Source organism: Polistes canadensis, unplaced genomic scaffold (genome assembly GCF_001313835.1).
Source record: "Polistes canadensis isolate GaletaPanama2010 unplaced genomic scaffold, ASM131383v1 scaffold_0, whole genome shotgun sequence".
Classification (NCBI taxonomy): Eukaryota; Metazoa; Arthropoda; class Insecta; order Hymenoptera; family Vespidae; genus Polistes; species Polistes canadensis.
Window position 1 is genome coordinate 1,250,762 of NW_014569547.1, and position 25,347 is coordinate 1,276,108.

At 31.6% G+C, this 25,347-nt stretch overlaps 1 protein-coding gene across 5 annotated transcripts; it reads left to right on the top strand.

The window, feature by feature from the left end:
• Nucleotides 1-1,862: 1,862 nt before the first annotated feature.
• Nucleotides 1,863-25,335, top strand: LOC106787496 (filamin-A). 5 transcript variants are annotated; one of them, XM_014749926.1, is made up of 40 exons: nt 1,863-2,188; nt 3,892-4,269; nt 6,243-6,367; nt 6,538-6,668; nt 6,771-6,984; nt 7,063-7,180; nt 7,252-7,439; nt 7,608-7,763; nt 7,831-7,972; nt 8,045-8,250; nt 8,344-9,805; nt 9,880-10,015; nt 10,089-10,168; nt 10,421-10,588; nt 16,448-16,594; nt 16,674-16,901; nt 16,980-17,294; nt 17,525-17,743; nt 17,829-18,149; nt 19,517-19,738; nt 19,819-20,006; nt 20,099-20,303; nt 20,391-20,528; nt 20,615-20,788; nt 20,869-21,176; nt 21,254-21,482; nt 21,577-21,705; nt 21,783-21,998; nt 22,069-22,245; nt 22,322-22,561; nt 22,626-22,769; nt 22,855-23,013; nt 23,085-23,233; nt 23,351-23,537; nt 23,614-23,876; nt 23,949-24,120; nt 24,193-24,411; nt 24,485-24,681; nt 24,778-25,080; nt 25,161-25,335. In XM_014749926.1, exons 2-40 carry the CDS (start codon nt 3,900-3,902, stop codon nt 25,227-25,229), a joined length of 8,814 nt encoding a protein of 2,937 aa, XP_014605412.1. In that variant the 5' UTR covers nt 1,863-2,188; nt 3,892-3,899; the 3' UTR covers nt 25,230-25,335. The 5 variants fall into 5 exon arrangements, 3 of the variants coding, with proteins under 3 accessions (XP_014605412.1, XP_014605493.1, XP_014605590.1); XM_014750007.1 differs by lacking the exons at nt 1,863-2,188; nt 3,892-4,269; nt 6,243-6,367; ... (9 more) ...; nt 10,089-10,168; nt 10,421-10,588 and adding exons at nt 15,059-15,604; nt 15,792-15,850; XM_014750104.1 differs by lacking the exons at nt 1,863-2,188; nt 3,892-4,269; nt 6,243-6,367; ... (9 more) ...; nt 10,089-10,168; nt 10,421-10,588 and adding exons at nt 15,059-15,576; nt 15,808-15,850.
• The last annotated feature ends 12 nt before the right edge of the window (nt 25,336-25,347 follow it).

The window sequence follows — 25,347 nt, forward strand, 5'->3', positions numbered from 1 at the left end:
AAATGAAAATTCATAAATAATATACATATATCTTTAACCCATTTGTTAACATTACTCCTGTAACTGCTGCTTTATTTATATATTCTTTACATTTTATACTGCATAATTAAACACATCTTTATTACAGGTATATTTTCTGAATATACTTTAAACATGCAGTACGATAAAAAAAAAAGAATAATTATATTATAATACTCTTAAATTAGATTTAACACAAATGAAACATAAATAATGAAAATAAGAAATATTTGTTTTGAATTTTTTCAAATTGCAATTTTAAAATAAGGTTATGGAACAATATCGCTATAACATATAATCGATTATCGCATATTCTTTGTAATCGATTAATCGTTTGATATACATATATGTAAAATAATGGTAAATCAATTTTGCCTTTTACATTTAACATTGAATAATTATTATTCTATAAATTATCGTATTTCTATTTATATCATAGTATATCAGAAATACTATTAAAAATATATATATTCGTAAAAATATTAGTCAATTTATCTAACACCGATAAGCATAAGTTATTTGTTTTAACATTAATTTATCAACTTCGAGAGATTGACAAAATAAATAATTATTTTTAATTGCTGTAAATTCATAATAATAGTTATTACACAAACGTATTATATCGTAATATTGAATTAATTAAATTATTCAATGATACACACACATTGGACGACTCTTGATTTGATAATCGTACGGAGATATCGATGCTTGATCAAGAAATATCATCATCTTTTATGCGAGCGTTAAAATCTCTTCTAATACATCAATTACGAAATATAATTATATCAGTAACTTTCTTTAATCTCGTTAGCAATATTAAATGAATATATTATATACAGGATGGAAAAAAACGAGCTAGATATTTTTAATATTTATGATAGTTATCGAGATGAATAAAAAGTATCTAATTAATATGGAAGATCAATCCTTTCGATGTAAAAAAAGTAACTTTTATTATAATATTATTTATCCTATTAAATTAATATCTACTAAAGATTTGTATTTTTTGCTTTTCTCCGCGTGCATTCACTATATTACCAAAAGACGATATCGAATGCTCATAAATAATAAAAATTAATTTACATCGAAAGTATTGATTATAGGATCCATATTAATTAGACATTTTTCACTCATTTAAGTGAAAAATTATAATCTTTTAAAATATTGAATTCTTTGTTTTATAACCCTAATTAGGAAAGTAATATTTTACAGGTATATAAATGATTTTTATATTATTTATGTTGTCCTTGTATTTTAAAACGCCTTAATCTATGCAACCCAAATATCAGTGATCTGACAGGTGCCACCACCTTGCGGAATGATTTGTTCATTTCGAACGCTTACAGTGACGTATTCGAAATGGTTATTTCTTTTTAATAAATATTTATCATTATAAGACAAAAAGCATAAAATTCATTAAAAATAATATTAAGAAGAAAAATAAAATCAGGAATACCTTAATGTCTTTTTCATTCCATAAGAAATTGAATAATTTAATAGTATTATATTGAATCAAGCAGTTAAATCTCATTGCTGAGAAAGTCCTTCTATTATTTTTTATTTTCATTTTAATTTTTAAAAAAAGTACACAAAATGACGAATATATATCTTTAACATCATAATAATTATCGATACATATATTTGTCTGATGTTCTTTCCGAAATTATTAAGAATAGAATGTATGAATAATAAATAAATAATTAAGTAAACGGGGGAGGAGGCAACATATTTTCTAGGAACGTCCATGTCAGTTTTACGCTCCCAGAATGCCGATGGTATCTATCTAACGAAAGAAGGCAAAGGGACGTGAGGGGCTCTTTTTACGTTGGTTTTCAGTGAGCTCACGCACGTCGAAGGTGTTCGTCGACGTTCGTTGCGATCTAGATGCCAAAAATGGCGTTTCTTGATCGTTTTACTACAATCAACGAGATCAACATCGATTCCGATTAAACAATCACATCGATTATCAATCTTTTTTTAAGACAACAAAAATAAAAGTAACTCAAGCAAGAAGATCGTTTAAACGGTGCCGGGTTTTTTTATTTGGTCGCAACGATTTTGTTAACGATCAATGAAAATATCTACGGCGTTGTCGTGTGTCTCATTTTCGAATAACGACTTTTAATATTCGACAAAAATACGAAATATTTAATCGAAGGATCAACTTAACGTAAATATATGATATAATATTGCAATGATTTTGTGCGTATATGTGGGTGTCTGTAGGAGCGTATTATTGTATAGGACAAATAATTTTGTTTCTTTTTTTTTAAATGATTTTTCTTAAAACAATCCTTTCGTCACTTATTGTTTCATATAAATGCATAATGCATATTGAATATTTATTGAAACGAAATTTTAATTGATCATATGTTTTGTGTACTTGTTTTGTGTTTAATGTGAATATATCGTGTCATTAACGTGAATTACATTTTCATAACAATTAATAAGATATCTGTTTAAACTATTCGTGGCAAATTTTACCTTATTATTTAGTTACTACTATAATTAATAATACGTTGCATTAGATTAAATTCGTTAGAATCACATATTTCATTACTTTTCTTCTTGACTATTTAACAAACAAAGAATAATTTAAGACACTTTGAAAATTTATAATAAAGAATAACAATACAGATATATAAATACTCGAGTGACTAACGTATTTCTCGTGTACTTGGTTACATTAATCATTACAGTTGTATTCTGTCATTCGTCATCTATTGTTTTACGTAGTACTTCGTAAAAGAGTTTTGTAGTATATATGCGTATATTTGATATATATATGTAAGTGAATAATATCAATCACTTTAATTATGCAAAATTCGACATCAGTTAAAAAACAAAATCAAAAATTATAAAACAAATCTCTGCGAACCGTAGGAGTCGTAAATTTCATTAGACATCGTGAGTGAAAGTCGAGTATATATAAGACGGTATTATTCGTCGTCTGTGTTGTATGCAGCAATAGTGCATGCAGATTCTCACGCTCGGTCCATCCTTCTATCTATATTTTTTATCAAAAATTCCATCAGCATCAACGTCATCTTCTAATTCTTCTCTCGAAGAAGCATGAACCGGTAAAAGTAAAGAAAAAAAAAAAAAAAAGAAAAATAAAAAAAGATTACATCTTGTTCGTTTTTTTAAATTTTTTTTTTCTTTTTTTTATCATAGCGTCAAACACTCGTATATGAGAATACAATTTTTACGTGGTGACGTAAGCGTGCCCGCTGGACAAACGAGGTTTCAAGCTTACATTGATGATGTCACATTTTATCATCTCTAAACTAAGCAAATAGTTATATTAACGTTGCAATTAAAAATGTCATGTCTCATTTATTACCAACTACCTTACGACTCTCTCTCTCTTTCTCTTTCTCTTTCATTCGTTCGTTTATTTTACTGGAATGATTTTAAATGTCGTTGGAACGCTTGCCTTTCATCGTGACTTCCTGCGTTCTCTTGCGTAGCATGTTTTTAAAAATAATTATCAAGACTAGGTCGTTCTGCGATTTCAAATCGTTATAATATTAAGATCTATGATAAAAATCTATCGAAATCGTGTTACCATATATACATTTACTTATTTAATTTAGGATTTACATATATATATTTATAGATTGTGTAATCCTAATATTATATATATTTATTTATATTAATATACAAAATTTTTTATTTATATATAAATCATAGTATGTGTGTGTTCATTTTTCTAATTACTACAGCACACTCAATAATAGAAATATTATACTATATACTCATTAAAAAGAAAAATGAAATAATTGAAGATTTAAATAGAATTAGACATGCTTTAATATAAATAGTGAGAAAGATAATAAATAACGAGACAACTTTTCGATTGTCTCCTTGAAGGAATAAGAATGCAGTCGACCGAGCAGTTACGACCAGAACAACTGGTGGGTCTGGTAGCTCGATCAGCGGAGGGAACAGCAGCGAAGGGCATGCCAATTAAAGGTCACGAGGACTTGTGGGTTGAGATTCAAGCGAATACATTTAGAAATTGGGTGAACGAGCACCTGAAGCATGCTGCCGATGTAAGTGGCGGTCCTGTTTTGGATCTCGCCGAAGATTTTAGAGATGGTACACGTCTTTGTGTTCTCGTTGAGGTTCTTACTAAAAGACGTTTACCACGATGGAATCCAAGGCCAGCGAATCAGCATCATCATCTTGAAAATGTCTCGACGGCTTTACAGGCCATCGAGGCGGATGGTGTTAAACTCGTCAATATCGGTAACGTTATTTTCTTTTCTTTTTAACTATTTTTAAAGAAATAATTGCAAAAATATTCAAAGAAAGTATAGAGAAATACTGTAATTAATTAACCAGTAAAAGTTTATAATAGAATTAACAAGAAAACAATTAAAGAGAAAACATCCTTTCGTACTTGAGTGCAACCATAGGGAAAGCTAAAATATCATCCTAAAACGGTAGTATTAGCGTGATAAATTAAATAATTTATCAAATATCAAATAAGGCAAATTGTAAGGTATAACGAAGAACACAAAAAAAGAAATGAAATTTCTCTTTTGCAAAATTGGTATGAATTTGAATTAATTTTCTTGTTGTATAAGTTTTCGGAAACGAAACTTTCTATACTTACTAGCTTACTAGCTGACACAAACAATATATCATTGTTTGAATTTATCGATCGAGAGATAAGGCTCGTGCCTAGAAACATGTTAGAAAGCAACGTGCTCTTGCTTTTTAACTAATTAGTCGTCGTCGTCGTCGTTGTTTCACGTAACGCTCAAGAGAAGGAGGTATTGACCTCGGCCGTGAGCTCGACTTCTTCCTCTGTTGTTCTGTTCTCTTACAATTATAATACACATGTTTTTCTCTCTTTCTCTTTTAATGAATTTTCTCTGTGATACATGCCTCTCTCTCTCTCCCTTTGAATTCTAAACAATTGTAGAATAGATTACGGATGAACAACTACTAACATAATGCTGAACGAAAGGAAGAGCAGTTAGTATACACACGATTGATTGATTACATTAAACTTGTATTAATTCACATCAAACGAATTCAATGCTACTTGCAGTACTTAATACATAAAAAGAAAAGAAAAAAAAAACAATATTTTTATATTTTGATCATGAAATGAATCATTTGTTCATGATAAATACATAACAGCATGCGATGTTACGGGATCATTGTTAGAACAATCGGTCTTTTATGAGCTGTCTGTGTTATTTAAAAGTACTTTATAAATAGTTGTCACGATACTTGGAATACAATCGATGTGTTACCATTTTGATATCTAAATACTTTGGTACCATTGGATACCAAACATTTTTCATTTATTAGATACAACTTTTCTTTCATTATTTCCTGTCGGGAAAAAGAAAATAAGAATTATGTTAGAAGTTTGAAACGATCGAAAGAATGATTTGATATGGTGGTATTTATGGGACCCCGTCCTCATTTTCCATGAGTGCAGGTCTCTTGTATCGTTACGTCACGCGTTGCAAATCGACGCTCGAGGTCGTTGCCTTTCTTGTGTTGTACCGGCGCCCACGAGGTCGCTGAAAGCCATCATTATTGTATGTATACTACATGTACGGTTACCGATCAATTTAATTCTTCTAAATAGGTGTAACAATGTGATAAACTGATAAATTCGATAGAACGTTTCAGAATGAATTAAATTAATTAAATAGAATAATGTAGAAATTCTTTCCCCCATTTTATTATTAATTTTTTCTTTCATTTCACGTTCATTAAATGGATCATGATTTTATAAAATACTATACGTAATTACTTTTATATTATCCTCCGTGTAACGGTTATGGTCTTCTATTATTAAAGACAAATTAGTAATTAGTAATTAGAGATATAATTATTACTCGACAATTTGTAGCCCTCTTAAATCGCGTGATACGACACTAATACAAAAATATAAAACACAGTAACATTAACTTTTTTATATCGACATTAAATTAATGGAAGCAATAAACATTCTAGTTATTAGTATTTTAGAATCGCAATAGAACGATTGTCTACGTGTATGTGTGTTAATTTGTTTCCACGAATTCTTTCGATTATTAAATGATTTTATATATACGTAAAACAATTAATTATTTGATATATATATCAAATTATTAATAATATCATTTTTGGATATATGTTATGTATATGTGTATATAACGACTATAGATATAATAATAATAATAATAATAATAATAATAATAATTTCCTTTCAGGAAATGTCGACATCGTCAATGGAAATTTGAAACTTATTCTCGGCCTGATATGGTCGCTTATTGTGAGATACCAAATAGGCAAGTCCAAGTTCCCTCCAAAGAAGTTGATGCTTGCATGGCTCAAGGTCAGTATACGTAATTGCATGGAAGACCTTGATGCAGAACGAGTATAATCTACAACAAAAATATAATGCCTTGATCTCGAACTCAACGATATATCATTTTATGATGAGACAATATCATTTTATATTTATATCTGTATTTTTTGTAATTAACATATGTTATTAACTTTTAGGCTGTTTTACCAGAATGCAGAGTAAACAATTTTACAACCGACTGGAATTCTGGTATATATTTAAGTGCACTTTTAGATTATTGCAAGCCTGGATTGTTCCCACATTGGCGTCAACTTGATCAGGATAACAAGTACGATTATTTAAATGATGCGTCTTCCATTATACTCCATATTTGTTTTAACGTTCTTAAACGTCTTTAAACGTTCATTCTATTATGTTTTTTATAATACAGTGTCTACAATTGCCAAAAAGCGATGGAAATATCGAAACGAGAATTTGATATTCCTATGGTGTTGGAACCAGAATACCTTGCATCTCCATATTTAGACGAACTCTCGGGAATGACCTACTTGTCGTACTTCATGAAAGAAGGATCACCAGGTTTCCATGCTACTTTGCGATGGGTTAACTCACGTTTACCTCAATCACCAATACGAAATTTTCGGGTAAATTATAAACAATAAATTAATCAGATAAAAATATTTCTGTTTATTGAATTTTTTTGTTTTTTTTTTGTTCTCCAGACCGATTGGAACGATGGCAGAGCATTGTGCGGCATTGTTAGAAATTTAGGTGGACCTGCTCCACCCTACGAAAAACTTCATATTGATCCTTCAACTTGGGAACACAATTTGCAAATGGGTATTTCCATAATATCATTAATCTTATCGGTATAACGAGTCGTGTAACGCTCCTTTGTATGTTTGTTGAAGGTATCGATGGTGGTAAAAAACTAGGCGTGGAACCCATTTTAAAAGCAAAAGATATGGCAGATCAGAACGTCGAACATTTGGGCGTTATGGCGTATGCGGCGTATTTTCAATGGGTGAAACCTCGCCCTCAAGCAAGCGAACAAATTGTTGTTCATGTAGATAGTACATCCGCTAGAGTACAACAGGCAGTAGGTCGAGTTATTATTTGTCAATTGTACTTTTTGAAAGTTATTTTAATCTTTGAGAATTTCAATAGTTTTATAGACCATTGTTTAGATGATACGTTCCATTGAACACAATGGGAAGTCTTTCTATATTGTTTAAAGTGTCGAATTATTGAACCACGTTGTTCATAGGCACACTTCAAACTAGAGATGCTTACCAAAGAAGTTAATACACGAGAAGTTAGAGGTGAAGTCATAAGTCCCAGTGGGCGAGTCGAATGTAGATTAACTTGGAATGGCGTACATGGAAAAGGGACTTTTGTACCTACTGAAGTTGGAATGCATAAGGTATATATATATATTTTAAAAAATTCGAATTATTGACAATATATTAGAAACAAATTTATTTTTATAGTTAATGGTATACAATGACGGAGAATTACTTAATGGATGTCCCTATTACTTCCGAGTTTTACCTGCCTTGACCAAAATCAAATCACCTGGTATGGATCCTTGTGCAATTGGATCTATCGTCGAGGTTCTAGTCAATAGTTATGGTGAGATGATCAAAGAAATTCAAGGGTTATGCTTTCTCTAATGACGAAAAAATATTAAAATATTTATTCTAGGAACTAGTCACGATGGGATCGATGTTACTGCGTGGTCACCGACAGAAAGACCATTGGCATGTCCCGTCAAAAAAAATGATGGCGTACATACAGCAACGTTTCAACCAGATGAAACAGGTGAATGGAGTATAGCGATAACACATAATGGAAATCATATACAAGGTGGTCCATTTACTTGTTTCGTTTTCGATCCTAATGGGATTAAGGTACATTGATTCAATCTTATTACGTAATGACATTTTATTTAATATCATATGCAAATGAATTAATCTAATATTTTTTTTAATTATCTTTTATAGTTACTCGATACAGATGGTGCTATGCCAGGTCAACCATTTTCCTTTATCGTTGATGCAAGAGGAACAGGAGGTCTTGGCGATGTAATCATAGATATAGTACACGATAAGCAATCCATTTCCTATAGAATGGAAGATATTGGACATATGCAATACCATGTCTCTTTCGTTCCCTCTGATGCTGGAAAATACAGAGTCTATGTCTACTTCAATGGATCAGACGTCAGAGGTTCTCCATTTTCAATAAGGGTTGGTACTCAGAAGGGTTCGAGAAGATCGAAAGAATCAACATCGAGTTTGGAACGATCGAAAGTATCTTCCCTTGAAAGACGTATGAATGGATTAAATATTTCAACAACGCCAACCCGTGGCAGTCCTGTTCAAAAGATTTATTCCACTTCCACGTATAAATCAGCTAGCCCAACTCAAAATGTTACCGATTATTCACCAGTTCAGCAGCATTCATCCACATATAAAAGTTCCAATAATTATACAAGCGAAACATCAACGTATCATAAAACAAGTTCTCTGAATCATTCGCGTTCTCCGAATCTTAATCAAAGTCCTGTATCTAGAAGCGTTCATAGTCCCTCGATGGTCAAAGAAACGAAGGAAACGTATTCGTCAACGACATACAATCATTCGAAATCACCTGGAACTCAAACTCCGAGTTTAATAAAGGAATCTAAAGACATTTATGCATCGAGCACTTTAACTAGATCTCGTTCACCAAATCCAAGCCCAGCATCTCCAGGATCACAAAATTCACCGACTATCAAGGAATCAAGAGACATTTATCAAACTGGTTCATTGAATAGATCTCGATCACCCAATCGTAGTCCTATGTTTCGTAGTGCTACGCAAAGTCCTGTCAATAGAAGTTTTAGTCCAAGAATAAGTGATAAAGAAACCAGTTATAACGGAAGAAGTTTTACGGATAATAGTGTCGTTGATACAAGCAGTAACGTAAGAGTATCGTCTATGGTGGGTGGTACTTCTCGTCGAGATTCTTGGGACGCCATAGCCAAAACAAAATCTTTGCTATCTTATGGTAGCCTAGAATCTCTTGCAAATCTTGCTAATAGCTCTCCGATTTCTGACCATAAAACAAGTACTCAAGATCTTACTAGTAATGATTATAAAAATAGCCATCAAGTTTACGGTACGAAAAATACAACACAAAATATAACGAATACAGAAAAATTCACCACAGAAATTCAAAGTAATCGTACGCAAACTCATGGTATTCTTAAAAACAAAACTAATAATTATTATAAAAGCGTCGATACTACTGATTCTACCACGCATGATCGATATCTCAATAATGGTACTTACGTATCAACGCAAATGAAAAATTCATCCCTTGTTACTGGGAGTGCTCTTGAAATGTTGCCTGTTCATAGGCCAACGACTTTCACCATTGATCCGAGTATAGATCCCAATAAAGTTTCTGTTAACGTTACTGGTAAATATAATCCTTTATAAGATCCATATTAAATCGATTTCATAAATTACGTAACATTTTTGTTAACCCTGTAGGTCCAAGTGGTAAACCCATATCCATTCAGAAATCAATTCTTCGTGGCTTAACATATACGATAACTGCTGAAGAAGTCGGTGAACATATTATACAAATCTTGCTAAATGGACAACACATTAAAGGATCGCCATTTAGGTTGGTACATTGGTTCATAAATGTTGGGCAGAAACATTTTTTTTATACAACATAACGTTTATATTAATTTTAGGTCACAAGCTTACAATGCAAGAGCTATACAAGTTGGTCATATACCGAATGGGGTGGTCAACGAACCAGTTGAATTCGAAAGTATGTATTATTATTATTATTATCTATAATTTTGCTTAGCTATGCAAAGATTTACCAATCCTCAAAATGGCCAAAAATTACCAACCCACAGAACAATTCTTACATTGTACAATAATAGAAAAATACCAAGTTCCTTTTCTTTTTTTTTTATTAACTCAATTTCAAATCAATGAAATGTTGGTAACTTTCTGCATAACTTGCCTTCATTTTATACCTATATACTATGGTATTAAATGTAAAATATTGTTACAGTTGATGGTTCGAGAGCTGGATCTGGAAATTTAGAAATTTTGGTAAACGGTGGGCATGTTACAAGTTTCGTTAGAGCGCTAGGTAGTCAACGTTTCTTGGCATCATTCGTACCTCACGAAGCTGTTACACATTTGGTTGAAATGACATTCAATGGGGAAGTCGTACCCGGTAAGTTTTTATTCTACATATCATTTTAATTTGTTGGTCTGACAAAAGATATGAAGAAAATAATGAAGCATTGTCGCAATCATCATCGTATTCGTTAATGACATTATTCATTAAAAAAAGGAACGCAACTGAAAGCTGAACGAATTACTTTGCATTTAAATATGCAGTTTACATGCATATGCATATATCTTGTGCACGCATGCATACTTAGTTGTACGCGATTCAAATGGAATGTATGGCACTCGGTAGTACCGTCACAGGTTGAAAAGTAGGAAATCCAGCGTTGTTTGATCAAACGTAATAAAAGTTTGATAAATATCATTCAAATTCTTTAATAAATTCTTCAATATTAACTTTAACTTCATAACTAAAAGTTATCACTTTAACGATTGCATTTTCTCCTTCTGCTATATAAGATAATAATAATTCATTTATACAATAATCCGTAATAAGAAACAAAAGTATTCGTATAGCGTGTTTATGTAAACTCCAGATACTTAAAAAAATATTTGAAAATTTTATTATAAGAAGGCCTGTACTCTTAGTAAGAACTCGACAGTCTGTAAACATTAAAAATTGCCATTTCTATTATAGCCAGAAACTTTCACTCTGGCTTTATACCGTTGCCTTCATTCTTCAAGCACTATCATAATACTTGTGATATATACATCACTATAATATAATGTAATACAACGACAACCGAAACTAATCTCTATATTCGTCGGTGAAGAAGAAAAAAAGAAATTCGATTAGTAACAATTTATTATTCATTTTAAAGTGTATCATTATTTATTAATGCAACGTCGAGAACGAGAAAAAGATGTTCTTTCCTCTCTGGTTTATTACAGAATTGGCTTCCATTCGCATACATACTACACATATTTACTTCCGTGAACATTGGTTAGATTCTTTCTCGTTCGTAAGTAATGTACCCTCTCTAAGTCAACAGGTCATCGATCAGGTCATTGACTTACGATTTCACGCATTCACGTGTTGTGCCACTGACCCAAATACACGATACATGTTCATCGGTTTCTTTACCATCATCATCTTTTTTATTTCCTTTTTTATCTTGTTCTCTTTTTTCTTTTTTTATTTTTTTTTTTTTAAAGACAATGTCTTCAACGATTGGTTTCCTGGGCGTTATTATGATCCTACATCTCCCACGCCATTTAAGATTACTGCATTATGCACCTTGATCGCATAACAGCCGTACAAATACGTGACTACTCACGAAAGGTTGCTCGAGTTAATTTCTTCTGTAAAATCGAGTACATTCGAAATAGTTCCTTTTCGAGAACTATCATACCTATAAAAGGAAACACTCATATTTATATCTTAGCAATGAACGGAAATGTCGCGTTTTAACGGTAAAACCGGTGACCATGAATAGGAACGCTAAAGTATATGCGTTACGCCACTAGATAGATTGTGAAGAATATTATATACATATAGATACCATATAAAGAAATGCATTCTTCACAGTGGTTACCGCGTGTACGTCATTCGTTACGCTACGTAGATATCTTCTATGTTATAAAAGTTTTAATTTTAATGTTTAATTTTAGATAGATGAGAAAATCGATTAACTCTGTCGTTGTGTTGTTACTTATTGGTGTGTGTTAAGCATAATTATTAAGGAAATTTATTTTTAAGTTAATTATTGTGATCAAGTAATTCTATAATAACATTTTGAAAAATATTAAAAATAAAGTTTATTGCTTCTCAGTTTGTGAATAATAATCAATTGTAATAATTTATTAAAGTCTTAAGAAACGTTTGAAAACAATCCAAATCTATAAAAACGTAGGTGTATTAAACTATGAAAGTAGTACCAGTATATATAGACGTATTTGATTGCATACGAAGGGATTCAACTTCTACCTACGTATATCTACACGACTTCGATATATTAACACGTCATAACACTTTATAACTCGCCTTGGAAAAATTAGCTTGATGTTTAATTACAGGATTAGATACTAGATAGTCTTTCTTTCTTTTTTTTTTTATTGGTATTAAAATAGAAATGTGAAAATGAAGAATTACCTTGTTTAAGTCTTTAAGATATACGAGATACATGTCAATAAAAAGTTTTCATTTAGATCGTTATAATGATTACAAACAGAGCGTTACTTAATCGTAAAAATTTTCTTTTATTTTAATGGTATTAAAGATATAGATCATTATTTTTCATATAATCAAACTCACATATTTCTTTCTTTATTTATTTTCTATTCCCTTATTATTTACTGTTCTTTCGCTAAAGCGAACATTAACAAACCCGCTATCATTTATTGAGGATGAAATATCTATATCCACTTTTTTTACTTCGTGACACCCTATAGAATAATTCTTACAGCCTTGTGATACGTGGAATGCGCTTATTACCATACTAAAGAGCTTATCACCTATCTTTCTCTCGTATTCTACTTCGATGTAATACCTTTTCGTTTACTTTGACTTAAATTTTGACTTAACATAGGTCATGATTTTACGACTATTTTAATAATTATTTAAAAAAATAAACGATTCGTCTTATTTCTTTCTTCAATTCAATAATTATTATTTCTCATTTTGTAGATATTTGTTAAACTTATAATATTTAGCACAGTTTAGCGCTATAATTCTTGTAATTAGCAGATTAAAGTTAAACACTCGGTACATAGATGTCGCGATTAGTTTCGTTATTTAAATTTTGTTGTTGAAATTATTATTATGATTCTTTAACGAAACTATAAATATAACAAAATATATTACGTAAACGAGAAGTTCAATTGAGGATCAATTGATTCTCGTTAAAACGAAATGGCTTTTAATAAACGTGTTGTTGCATTAGAAAAATACGAATTTTAAATACCCTGTTGACAAATACCGTGCATAAGCATGTCATCGAAATAATTGAAATTCCTTGGAAAGAGATGATCAATCAAATAATAAAGTTATTATTATCGAGATTTTTGAAACAACGTATCGTGCTTTTTATATAATCCATCATCTCTCTAAGAATTCATATAGATTCTTCTATATAACTGGAATTGAAATAATTACAGTAATAGAAATTAGACAGGTCTAGTCTTCTGTTAAAAGAAAATAAGTCGATAAAGAATTCATTGCGTAAATTTAAAATTCATGCTATCAAACCAACCACTTATATACCTGATCATTCGTAAGCACCTATTGACATCGATTGAATTTGATTGTAAGAATTTCTAGTACGATTTCTCGTAGAATATAATTATCAGGTCGCGAAAAAGCAACATCTCCCTGCTGACTCGACGATTTGCATTCTCATACAAAACAACGGTTTCCTTTCCATTCTTAGCCGATCTCGTCACGTGAAATCGATCACCAATGTCCGTCTCGTAGTACTGTATTTTTTTCTTTCTTTCTTTTTTTCTTTCTTTTTTTCTCTCGAAAGCTCCGCATCACGAATGAGGGTTTCTATTTGCGGGCGACCTTAAAGTATCGAAATACGCATATCAAATATCTTTTGCATATGCTTGTATGTATGTCTATTTGTTTGTATATATGTACTTTATGTAAATGCATAAACGAATGAGAGAAAATGAAATGAGAGTTCATTACAGTACTGAGAATTCGATTGTATCTTTAATTTTCATTCCTCACACTTGTTTCTTTATTTATATGAAATTATTAGTTTTATTATATGTCTGTAAAATAAATATATATATGATTTTTAAAACGTTATGAAAAACAACGACTTTCATTAAACAGATATAAGATATATTATTCAAGGCATACTTCCTTTCTATTTAAATGATATTTTCGCTCCTATGTTAATGAATAGAAATGTTATTAGGATAATTAAATAACTACTCGTAATAATTGTTTTAAAAAAGATTCCGCCATTTTGCTAATCGTATTAAGCAATAATTTTACAATCGATTCACGAGAAATCGAATTAAGTAATCGATTCAACGAAATTCCCGCGTAATTAATGATCAACAAAAGTACTATTTTTCAAACTGTAACGAATGTTTTTTAAAATAAACATATTTAAAATAAAAAGAATAATTATCGAAATTACGCTAGGATACTAAAATATTTTCAATATACTCTCTGTATATAAATTTAATTTAAAAGTTCATTTGACTCTAATTAATGGCGCGTTTTCTCAAAATGGATAAAAGAAAAAAGAAAGAAGTAACTTGTGGAATAGATTGAAAAAAGGTGGATTAATTCACATTATTCCTAAAATGCATCATCCTACATTTAGCACGTAACTGTAGTTGTCTCACACCCGTTGCAAATACACGTATAAGTAAGAAGTAAATGTTCGTTGACGTTAAAAGTATGCAGTAGAAGATAAAGTAGTATTAGTGTAGTAACAGCAGTGGTGGGAAGAGGAGGCGGGAGTTTGGAACGCGTAAGAACGTAGAACGTCATCGAAATCATAATGCGTACGCCCCTGGTTTTGGGCCGAGTACCGAGTATACTAAGAAGCAGGGGAACAGCAATACAGCAGCTCAACAGAGTCGAGAGAGTAGCAGGAACGTTGATTCTCGTCCCGTCTCGTATCCTCGTCTTTTGATTCGGTTGAGTCCGTCGTGAATCGCGCGATTCGCTGACGTTTCTTTATTCTTTCTCTCTCTCTCTCTCTCTCTCTCTCTCTCTCTCTCTCTCTCTCTCTCTCTCTCTCTCTTTCTCTTTCTTTTCATACACACACCTGCGTGTCTTACGTTCCACCGTAGTAACGTCGTCGTCGTCGTCCTCGTCGTCGTCGTCGTGTGTACGGCTTTTCTCGATCGTTCCACGTTCATCGTCCTACGAAATTTTTCGCGATGAGAGGCGAGCTTGCTTGCTCGCTTGCTTTTCAATCGTTCGCCGTTTGGCCGTAACGTCGAGTATCGTTGAACTATTATAATTAAAATAAATTTAAAAAAAGAGAAAAGAAAATTAATAAGTTCAACCAACTCTATATAAAAGAAACGAACGCCGCATCAGGGTACACGTCAATGTGTCTTGTTAGTGTGTGTGTGTGTTGTTTGTAAGGTGTTAAATTAGTGCCCTCCCCGTCTTTAATGAAAAGTTTTACGTCGTTCGTTATTTTAAGATTAATCCTCTGTTTTGCGCAATTCCCGATTCGGATTGCTACATAAATTATTTGTTTTATCCACTCTTTCTCTTTCTCTCTCTTTCTTTCTCTTTCTGCTTTCTTCTTTAATCTCTTCTTCTTTAGGGCTTTTTCTTTTTAGTGCTTTTCAGGATTCCTATCATCAAGCTACAGGTGGTCATAAGGTAATTCCAACGATGAGTTTCAAAATGAGTTTAGTGCTTATACATACTACGTCCGTTAGGTCGCATTCTTTTCTTACCTTCTCTCTTCTTCCTTCTTATAATCGCATCAAACGAACTCGTTTCTCCCACTTCCGTTCCATACCGTCTTTGGTGATGTTATATCCTCTTTTTTTTTAAATCTTTATCGAAAAGAAAATAAACTTACATTTGACAGGAAGGTTGGAAAATCTCCTTATTGGTGTTACGTTGCACTTCCGGGAAATTGGAATTTGACACAAAAAAGGGGGATTGCGCGGGCAGGACGTTGAGTTTATACCGTTTCAAATATTATTATTGTATTTAACAAAAATAATAATCAATATTTGTGAATATTGAATCACCATTAAAATACCTCTTAAATTATTAACTATTGTTTTTATTATTAATTTTATAAAGTTTTACATAATCTATAGTGTTACCTAGTTTTGTATTAACATTATTTAGTAATATATAGAAGACAATATTGAAATCTTAACTTAAAACAAAAATTTATTTTTAATATAATTTATATTTTATTTAATAATTCATGTCAACTATAATACGGTGATACAATCTTAGGATCATCTTGGCGAGTAACAATCATGCCAGCACCAAAGATGTCAGTTATTGGTGATTCTGTCAGATTGGTACCTGCTGGTAGTCCCGCATCATTTGAATTATCTGCACTTGGCTTCAGTAATAACGAAATAGATGTACAAATTTTAAGTAAGTTAAATATTTTCTAATCTATACGTCTCTATATTATTATTCTTTTGTAATACGTATATTATGAAAAATATTGTAGCACCTTCAAAGCGACATATACCTGCACGAATAGAAGAAGAATCTGGTCGCTCTGGAGAATTTCGTGTTGAATTTACACCAACAGAAGTCGGAAGTCATCTTGTAGAAATAAGCATCGCGGGACAAAAGCTACCGGCAGGTCCTCTTGTCGCCAAGGTTTATAATAGCAGTTTGATTCAAGTCACTGATGTACCTAGTGCTGTTGTTGGCCATGCCTGTCAATTTAGAGGTATGAAAGAAAAAATAGTTTTTATTTATTTATATGAATGTATCTAGTAAGTCTTATTTCTAATTTATCTTTTTATAGTGGATGCGAGTGCAGCTGGTGAAGGTCAATTAGAAATATCTATAAATGAAGGAGAAGTACCAAATCATGTTCAAGTTGTAGGCGGAGGACGTTGCCTCGTATCTTTCACTCCTGAAATTGCTAAACCACATTACATTGATATCAAATTTAATGGAGAAGCTGTGCGTGGATGTCCATTTATTTGTAATGTATCTGACACGAGCAGAGTCACATTAAATTTAAATCATTTAGAATTGATACCTGTAGATCAACCAGCTAATTTCCACATGGATGTTGATGGAAGTGGAAGTGCTGAACTTGCGGTTTCCGTAAGGGGTTAGTTATATAATATATTTCTATATTGTGAGTGAATAAAAGTTATTAATAAAAAAAATTAATATATTCTTTTTGATACTTAAAATTAAGTTGCACAATTACTACAAATATAGTTAATTATTTGTTATATATTAAATTCTTACATTTCTACTCACATAATAGAAATATATAAAATATTTTAATATGCTTTCAATTTTTCTATATATAATGTTTTATTCTGTGTATTATAGGGCCAAATATAGAATTGCCAGTTAAAGTTACTGGTGACATAAATAATGGCTTCACAGCTGAATTTATACCAAGAGATGTAGGTGTACACTCAATTAGTGTTGAATATAATGGTCATCCAGTTAATGGTACACCATTTTTAGCCAAAGCATTTAATGCAGACAAAGTATTAATTGGCCCTGTTGCGAGAGGTAGTGTTGGACAACCTACACATTTTACTGGTAAGTAAAATGACTAAAATTAATACCGATATTGCATTTATTTCTGGGAAATAATAGAATATTTGTTTATTATTATTTTGTATAGTTGATGCAAGTCAAGCTGGTGAAGGAAATTTAGAAATTACAATATCTGCTCGTAGTCAAAATATTCCCACCCAAGTTACACCTCAAGGCAATGCTCGTTTCTCAGTCAGTTTTGTGCCTTTTGAGGCATGTGAACATATCATTAATATAGCCTTCAACAAACGAACTGTACCAGGCTGTCCTATAATAACGAGGGTGGGTGGCGATAGCCATGTAACTGTAAGTGGGCAGGCATTAAACAGTGCTGGTTTAGGAAGGCAAAGCTATCTTACCGTCAGTAACGTTGCCGGTAGCTTGGAAGATTTAGAAGTTAATGTTGAAGGTAAAATATTTATATATATATATATATATAAAATTATTAGTATTAAACATTCCTTCTTACTCCTATCTCTTCTTACTAATGGTTTAACTTTATGTCAGCATGTACATTTCTAGTATAGAAAGTGTTCATCACTGTTATGCAAAAATCAACGATTTTACACAAAGATCTTGTATTATTATGGTATATGTTATGCACCTTGTGATTGATTTTTAAATACAAATGCGTAATATTACAAATAAGCAATGTAAAGTTTACAAGGCTTTGATCACTGACCGTCAAGTATATATAAAAAACACCACCTATTTTTTAACCAGCTGTAATTATTTTTATTTGATATTATATGCCCTATTTATATTTAATTTGTTTATAATAAGATTTTCTAAGAGTATAGAGTTATATTGTACAGAAAATGATCTGTCTTAGTATGCTCTCTTAATTTTTGGCTTGAGAGCAATTCTCTGTTTGTTACAGGTCGGCCAGCTTTCAGACTACGACATTACTAGACCTCTAAAAATATACTAATTTCACTCTAACTTTAATACTTGGACTTTCATGAACTATATGGTGGTGGGTTCCTAACTACAATCTCCTGAAGATCTTTGCGTAAGAGTAGTACAATTGCCACCTCCTTTTTATATTCCTTATGCATTATTAGTTACCATTGTAGAATTCTATAAAATCAGTAGTTGTGAACTTATCCTTGTGAATAGCTATGCACATAATAACTAACATATTCAGATCACATGCTCACAATTATTAGATCTATGAACATGTATTTAATATGTTCAAGCCATTAATTTTTGTGGTGCTATACATTTATACGGATAATTATTAAAAATTAAATTGTGACCATATAGCCATTAATTCTGATCTGTTTACATAGTGCTATAATAAATGTGCCAATATATGATTTAATTTTATTATTATAAATGGAAGAATTTTGCTTTTTGAAGGGAGGAATTTAATAGATGCAAAAATTATTACCATTTAGTAGATTGTTAATATCTCATTAGTCTCTATAACATTTAAATTGTCTTTGATAACGAGCATGTAAAACTTAATGATAGTTTATTTTAAAAAAAGGAGAACAAGAAAAGACAAAAAAATGAGCAAAAATAAGAGAAGCTATACATAACATATAGTTTTACTATCTATTCTTACTCATATAATAGGTCATATAACTAACATTAATTATAATCATTTAAATATATTATGCTTTATAATGGGCTTATCATAATTTATAACTTTAACAAGTAAGAGTAATAGATAAATTCAAATATTACATTTCGTTTCTGGTGTTCTTGCGATCCACCTTAGTAGTTGCCTAACTAAATTGCATTAAAAAAACTAACCGCCGGACTTGATAGGGCCCAATGGACAGGCCGTACCAGCTCAAGTCACTGACAACAAAGATACAACATGCACCGTGGCATTTACACCAAGAGTAGTAGGCGAACACAGAATAGCAGTAAATTATAGAAACATTCCAGTGGCTGGCAGTCCCTTCAGTTGCAAAGTATATGATGTTACTGCTATCAAAGTGAAGGATGCTAAACGAGGTGTTATTGGTACACCTGTTACATTCTTAGGTATATGGATTATGCATTTATTATTTAATTGTTTCCTCTGTAATTTTAAATAACTGTTTAATTAAAATCGTTGACTTCAGTGGAAACCAGTCAAGCAGGACCAGGGAATCTAGAAGTTACTGTAAATGGAGGACGTGTGCCAACTTCTGCTCAAGCACAAGGTCCTCATACATATGCAATATCGTTTACTCCTAGAGAATCAATCGTGCATACAGTTGACTTAAGATTCAATGGTGAAGATGTACCTGGAAGTCCATTTAGCTGTCAAGTAAGTTTTGTATATAATTAAATGTGATGATTGATTTATTATATATAGTAGTAGTAAAATTTAATATTATTGCAATTTATTTCAAATATTAGGTCATTGATACTGCTAAAGTACTGATAACGGATGGGCTAGAAAAAGTATCTGTAAATCGTGTTGCATCATTTACAATAGAAGCAGATTCATCTTTGGGAACACCTGTAGTAGAAGTATTGTCACCTACGAGAGAGAGCTTATTAGTTCACATTAAACAGAGTGGTCATGGATCATATACTGCTGGATTTACACCTAAAGATGTTGGTATGTTATTTATGTAGAAAGAGATAATGCACTTTATAACAACTGTACTAAATTACAAACATAATAATGAAATAAAATTGAATACAGGTGATCATAGTGTTGAAGTAAAATTGGGTGGATCCCATGTTGAAGGTAGTCCTTTTCTTGTAAAAGCTTATAATGCTGACAAGGTAAAAGTAACTGACATAAATAGTGGTGTTGTGGGCAAACCTGTCTTTTTCAGTAGTAAGTTATCCAACATATATTTTTATAACCAATGATAATAAATAATATAATGAAGTAAATAATTATAATATTTAATATTGTTACAGTTAATGCCAGTCAAGCAGGTGCTGGAAATCTTGAAATCATAGTCGCAGTCAATGGTAAAAATGTACCAAATTATGTACAAAGTGAAGGTAATGCAAAATTTAGAGTTAACTTTAAACCACATGAAGCTGCAGTACATAGTCTTAGTGTTCGCTTTAATGGAGAACCTGTACCAGGTAAGAAGTCTTTTTTCTTATTTTTTATGATATAATATATATCGCAAGATTGAAGTCATACGTTGATATATCATTTGTAGGTTCACCATTTAGTTGTAAAGTAGTTGGTGCAGGTCAAGCAGTACTAACAGGTAATAATCTGAAAATGGGTGCTGTTAAGAGATTGATTTCTTTTACTGTTGATCCACAAGCACCTTCAACAAATTGTGACGTTATCGTCACACCACCATCAAATGTAGCTCTTCCAATTACAATAGAATCTATTGATGGAAAATATAATGTAAGTTTTGTACCTACAGAAGTTGGGAGACATAATATTAGTATATTAGTAGACGGAGAACCAATTAAAGGATCACCATTTGCTTGCAATATTTATGATGTTACTAAGGTAAATTTTAAAAATGATATAATATATTATGAATATGCAATATTTAAAATATAATCTTTTATTATAAATACGAACAGGTCCATGTATCTGGTCTTACAGAAGCCTTATTAGGCCAAGCCACAACTTTTACTGTAGATGCAGCAGAAGCTGGAGAGGGAACATTAGAATTGGTAGTAAGCACTGAAAATAATACAGTTAAGGCTGAAGTAGTTGCTTGTGCGCGTGGTCTTTATGATGTAACATTTGTCCCTCAAACCACAAGTACCCATTATGTTAATATTAGTTTTAATGATGATAATGTCCCAGGTTTGTAAACGTTAAATATTTAAATGATTTTTATACTTTCATTGCATTTCTTAAATTGAGTATAAAATTATATAATATTATCTAATGTTTCCAGGTAGTCCATTTAAATGTCCTGTAACTACAAATATGTTAGATGGACCTTCTATGATACGAGTTGGAAATACAGCTTATATGGATTTAGATATGTTAGGTTTACAAGGACCAATATCTGCAGAAGTAACAGGTAAACCGCAATTTAAGCTAAATAAATTATCTATTATAATTCTATAATTATTATATTTTATATATTTTGTACAACAGGTCCAGATGGAATAATTATACCAAGTACATTGACCAAATTATCTTCTACTTTATATCGAGTAGAAATTCGAACTCGTCAAGTTGGTACTTACAGTGTAATGTTTAGTGATGGTTACAAAGTTATTAGTACTCAAACTCTTCAAGCTTTTGATCCAAGTAAAGTATCTGTTAAAGAAGTTGCTGATGTAGTTTGTCATCGTCCTGGAACAATTCTAGGTATTATTATTTTCATATACACATATGTCAGAGGAGAGAGAACAGATTTATAATATTGCATTTTTTTTAGTTGTTGCATCAAAAGAAGCTGGTCCTGGGAAATTAACTGTAAATGTTCGTGCTGGTGGAGCTGATGTTGATAGTTTAATTCGAGAAGGAGATAATGGTGTTTATGAAATTGTTTTTCATCCAACACGTGCAGCTCCTCACAAAGTGCATATCAAATATAACGATGTTCATATTTCAGGTATATATATATATATATATGATACAGTTAATATATATGATACGTTATAATTATATATTATATTTTAATTTTGTAGGAAGTCCATTAGATGTAACAGTACGTAGTCCTACAGGTGGACGAGAAGTAACTGCAACTGGTTTAGGTTTGTATCAGTCATGCGTTAGTAAAGTAACTTCGTTTACTATCGAAACATTAGGACGTCCTGGGAAAGAATTTGATGTTGTGATCAGTGGTCCACAAGGTAATGCAGTACCTGTGAGATGTTATCAGCATAGGGATGGAAATTTATTAGCTGAATTTACTACTAATTCTGTAGGTAAGTATAATAATTAGTTAATATATATACTGTAATAATATATATTTTATTGTATTTTTTCCAGGTACATATAAAATTGATGTCTTACATGGTGCAAAACCAGTTTTGGGTTCACCTTTTTTCTGTCAGGCATTCGATGCTTCAAAAGTAAAACTTCAAGAATTAGGACCAATGACGGTAACTGTTCATGATCACATTGCACTTAAATGTAGGTTGAATTATCTATTATTCTATAATATTCTCATACATTATTCTTCTGTTTTTAAATAATATCTTAAAATATATAATTATAGTAATGAAAACGGAAGCTGGAATAGCAGACTTAGATGTAACCGCAACAAGTCCTTTAGGGCAAGAACTTCCTTTGCAAGTCACTCCTCTTAACGATGGAGCGGAAATGATAGAATTTTCACCTAGTGTTCCTGGAACTTATATGATTAATATTACATATGGTAAGAAATTGAAATGTACTAATTCAATTTTTAAATAATTGAATGTAATACTGATTAGCGTTTTTAAATAGGCGGGTGTTCTATTCCTGGTAGTCCAGTAGCTTGTACAGTTGATGCTGCTGGACAAGCTCGTGCTAAAGGTGAAGGCTTATTAAGTGGTCATGTAGGTAAATCAGCTCACTTTATTGTTACTGGAACGAGAAGTCCTCCAGCAGTACAGGTATATATAAAAAAATTAAAAAATACATATTTTTAATTATTTTATAAATATATATATAAATTATATATAATAATATATTAATATATGTGTGTGTGTGTTGTGTCACACAAATAATAGGTGGATGGTCCAGATAGTGTTTCTAAAGCAACTGTAGAGGCAGGCGTTAATCCAGGAACTTGGAATGTATCTTATATTCCTACTGAAGTAGGTGTGTTTGACATCAGGGTTGTTTCTGCTGGTCAGCAATTACCTGGATCCCCTTGGCATCCAAAGATTATAGACACTCGTAATCTTCGTGTTATTGGTAAATTATTTTATAAAATCATTATATAATAATATTTAACAATGAACATAATCATTTTATAAATCTTTGTATATAGGTGGTTGGACTGCTGTTTGTGACGATATTGGTCGTTTAAAATTACACTCATCTAATAAAATTAGTTTTGATACTGCAGAAGCAGGACCTGGCGAATTAACTGGAAATATTGCAGATCATCCATTAACATTTGAAATGACTTCAAGTAACAGATTGAAGCTAGTACTACCTCATTTATCTAGCGGAGAGCATCGTTTAGAAATATTTTTTAATGGTGTACCTTTTCCTGGAGCACCAAAACTTGCATATGTTCAGGATCTTGAGGTTTTCAAATAAAGGATGTTATAAGATTAAAGAGAGATATGAATAAATATATCAATATTATCTTTTTTATAGCCACCAGTACAAGATACTAGTAGAGTATTATTACGAGGTCGGGGATTAACTTCAGCAAAATGTGGTGAAGAAGTTAGTTTTATAATAGATGGTTCTCAAGCTGGTAGTGGGACTCCAAAAGTACAACTTTTCTCTCCTACTAGTGAACTTAATGTAATGCTGCAACATTTAGGTAAGATAAATGTACAAAATCATAAATGCAGCTGTATTATATTGTACATTATATATTTAAAAAAATATACAGGCGACAGTGTATACCGTGCAAGTTATATACCACAAACACCAGATCCACTTCTAATGACTGTCTCATGGAATGGCAGACAATTAAAAGGATGTCCTTTGCAAATTAATGTTACGAGTGCAGCAGATGCATCAAGAGTTATCTGTTCAGGAGATGGTTTAAGACATGGCGTAGTTGGACAAGAAATAAGAAGTTTTATTGATACAAGAAGAGCAGGACCTGGTAAAAAAAATCCTTATAAAATTTCTAATCTACTGTCATATAATATATTTAATGATTAAACTTATATTTTCAGGTGAATTAACAGCTCATTGTGTTGGTCAACATAAAGTAGCTTATTGTGAACTTTATGATCACGGTGATGCAACATTTACACTTAACGTAAAACCTCAAGAAGCAGGCAGACATGCTTTAACAATTAAATATGCAGGAGAACACGTACCAGGTTCACCTTTCACGTTACGTGTTTCTGGAGCTCCTGATGCATCAAAAGTATATTATTTATAATTATTTATGTGTGATACGTATTTTATAATGAATTTAATTTATACTCTATAAGAGAGACACATATATTTTTTTATTTTTTAGGTTCGAGTATATGGACCAGGTATCGAACATGGTGTATTAGCAACGTTTCAATCTCGGTTTATCTGTGATACTCGAGGAGCTGGCGCTGGTCAATTAACGGTAAGAGTAAGAGGACCTAAGGGTGCATTTAGGGTTGAAATGCAAAGAGAAACTCAAAAGGACAGGATAATTCTTTGTCGTTATGATCCGACCGAGCCTGGTGATTATAGAGTAGAGGTACGCTGGGCTGGTGTACTTGTACCTGGTTCACCATTCCCAGTTAAAATTGTTGATACACAAGATGAATTATTAATGCTCACACAGGTAAGTTATATTACTTGTACCATGAATAATGCAACTATGTTCTATGAGAAGAATGATCCGATTGCAATAACTTTTCTCAGAGTGGGGATAATTATTCAACAGGCCATCATACTATCACGTCATGGCGTGGGTCGCAAGCTATATTGTAAAAAACTGTCATATAATATTGTTATTACTTCATATGGACTAATAATATATTTCATAATATATATCATTGTAATTTATGAAATCGTTTCTAATAAATTTTACTTTCTTGTATATTTGATA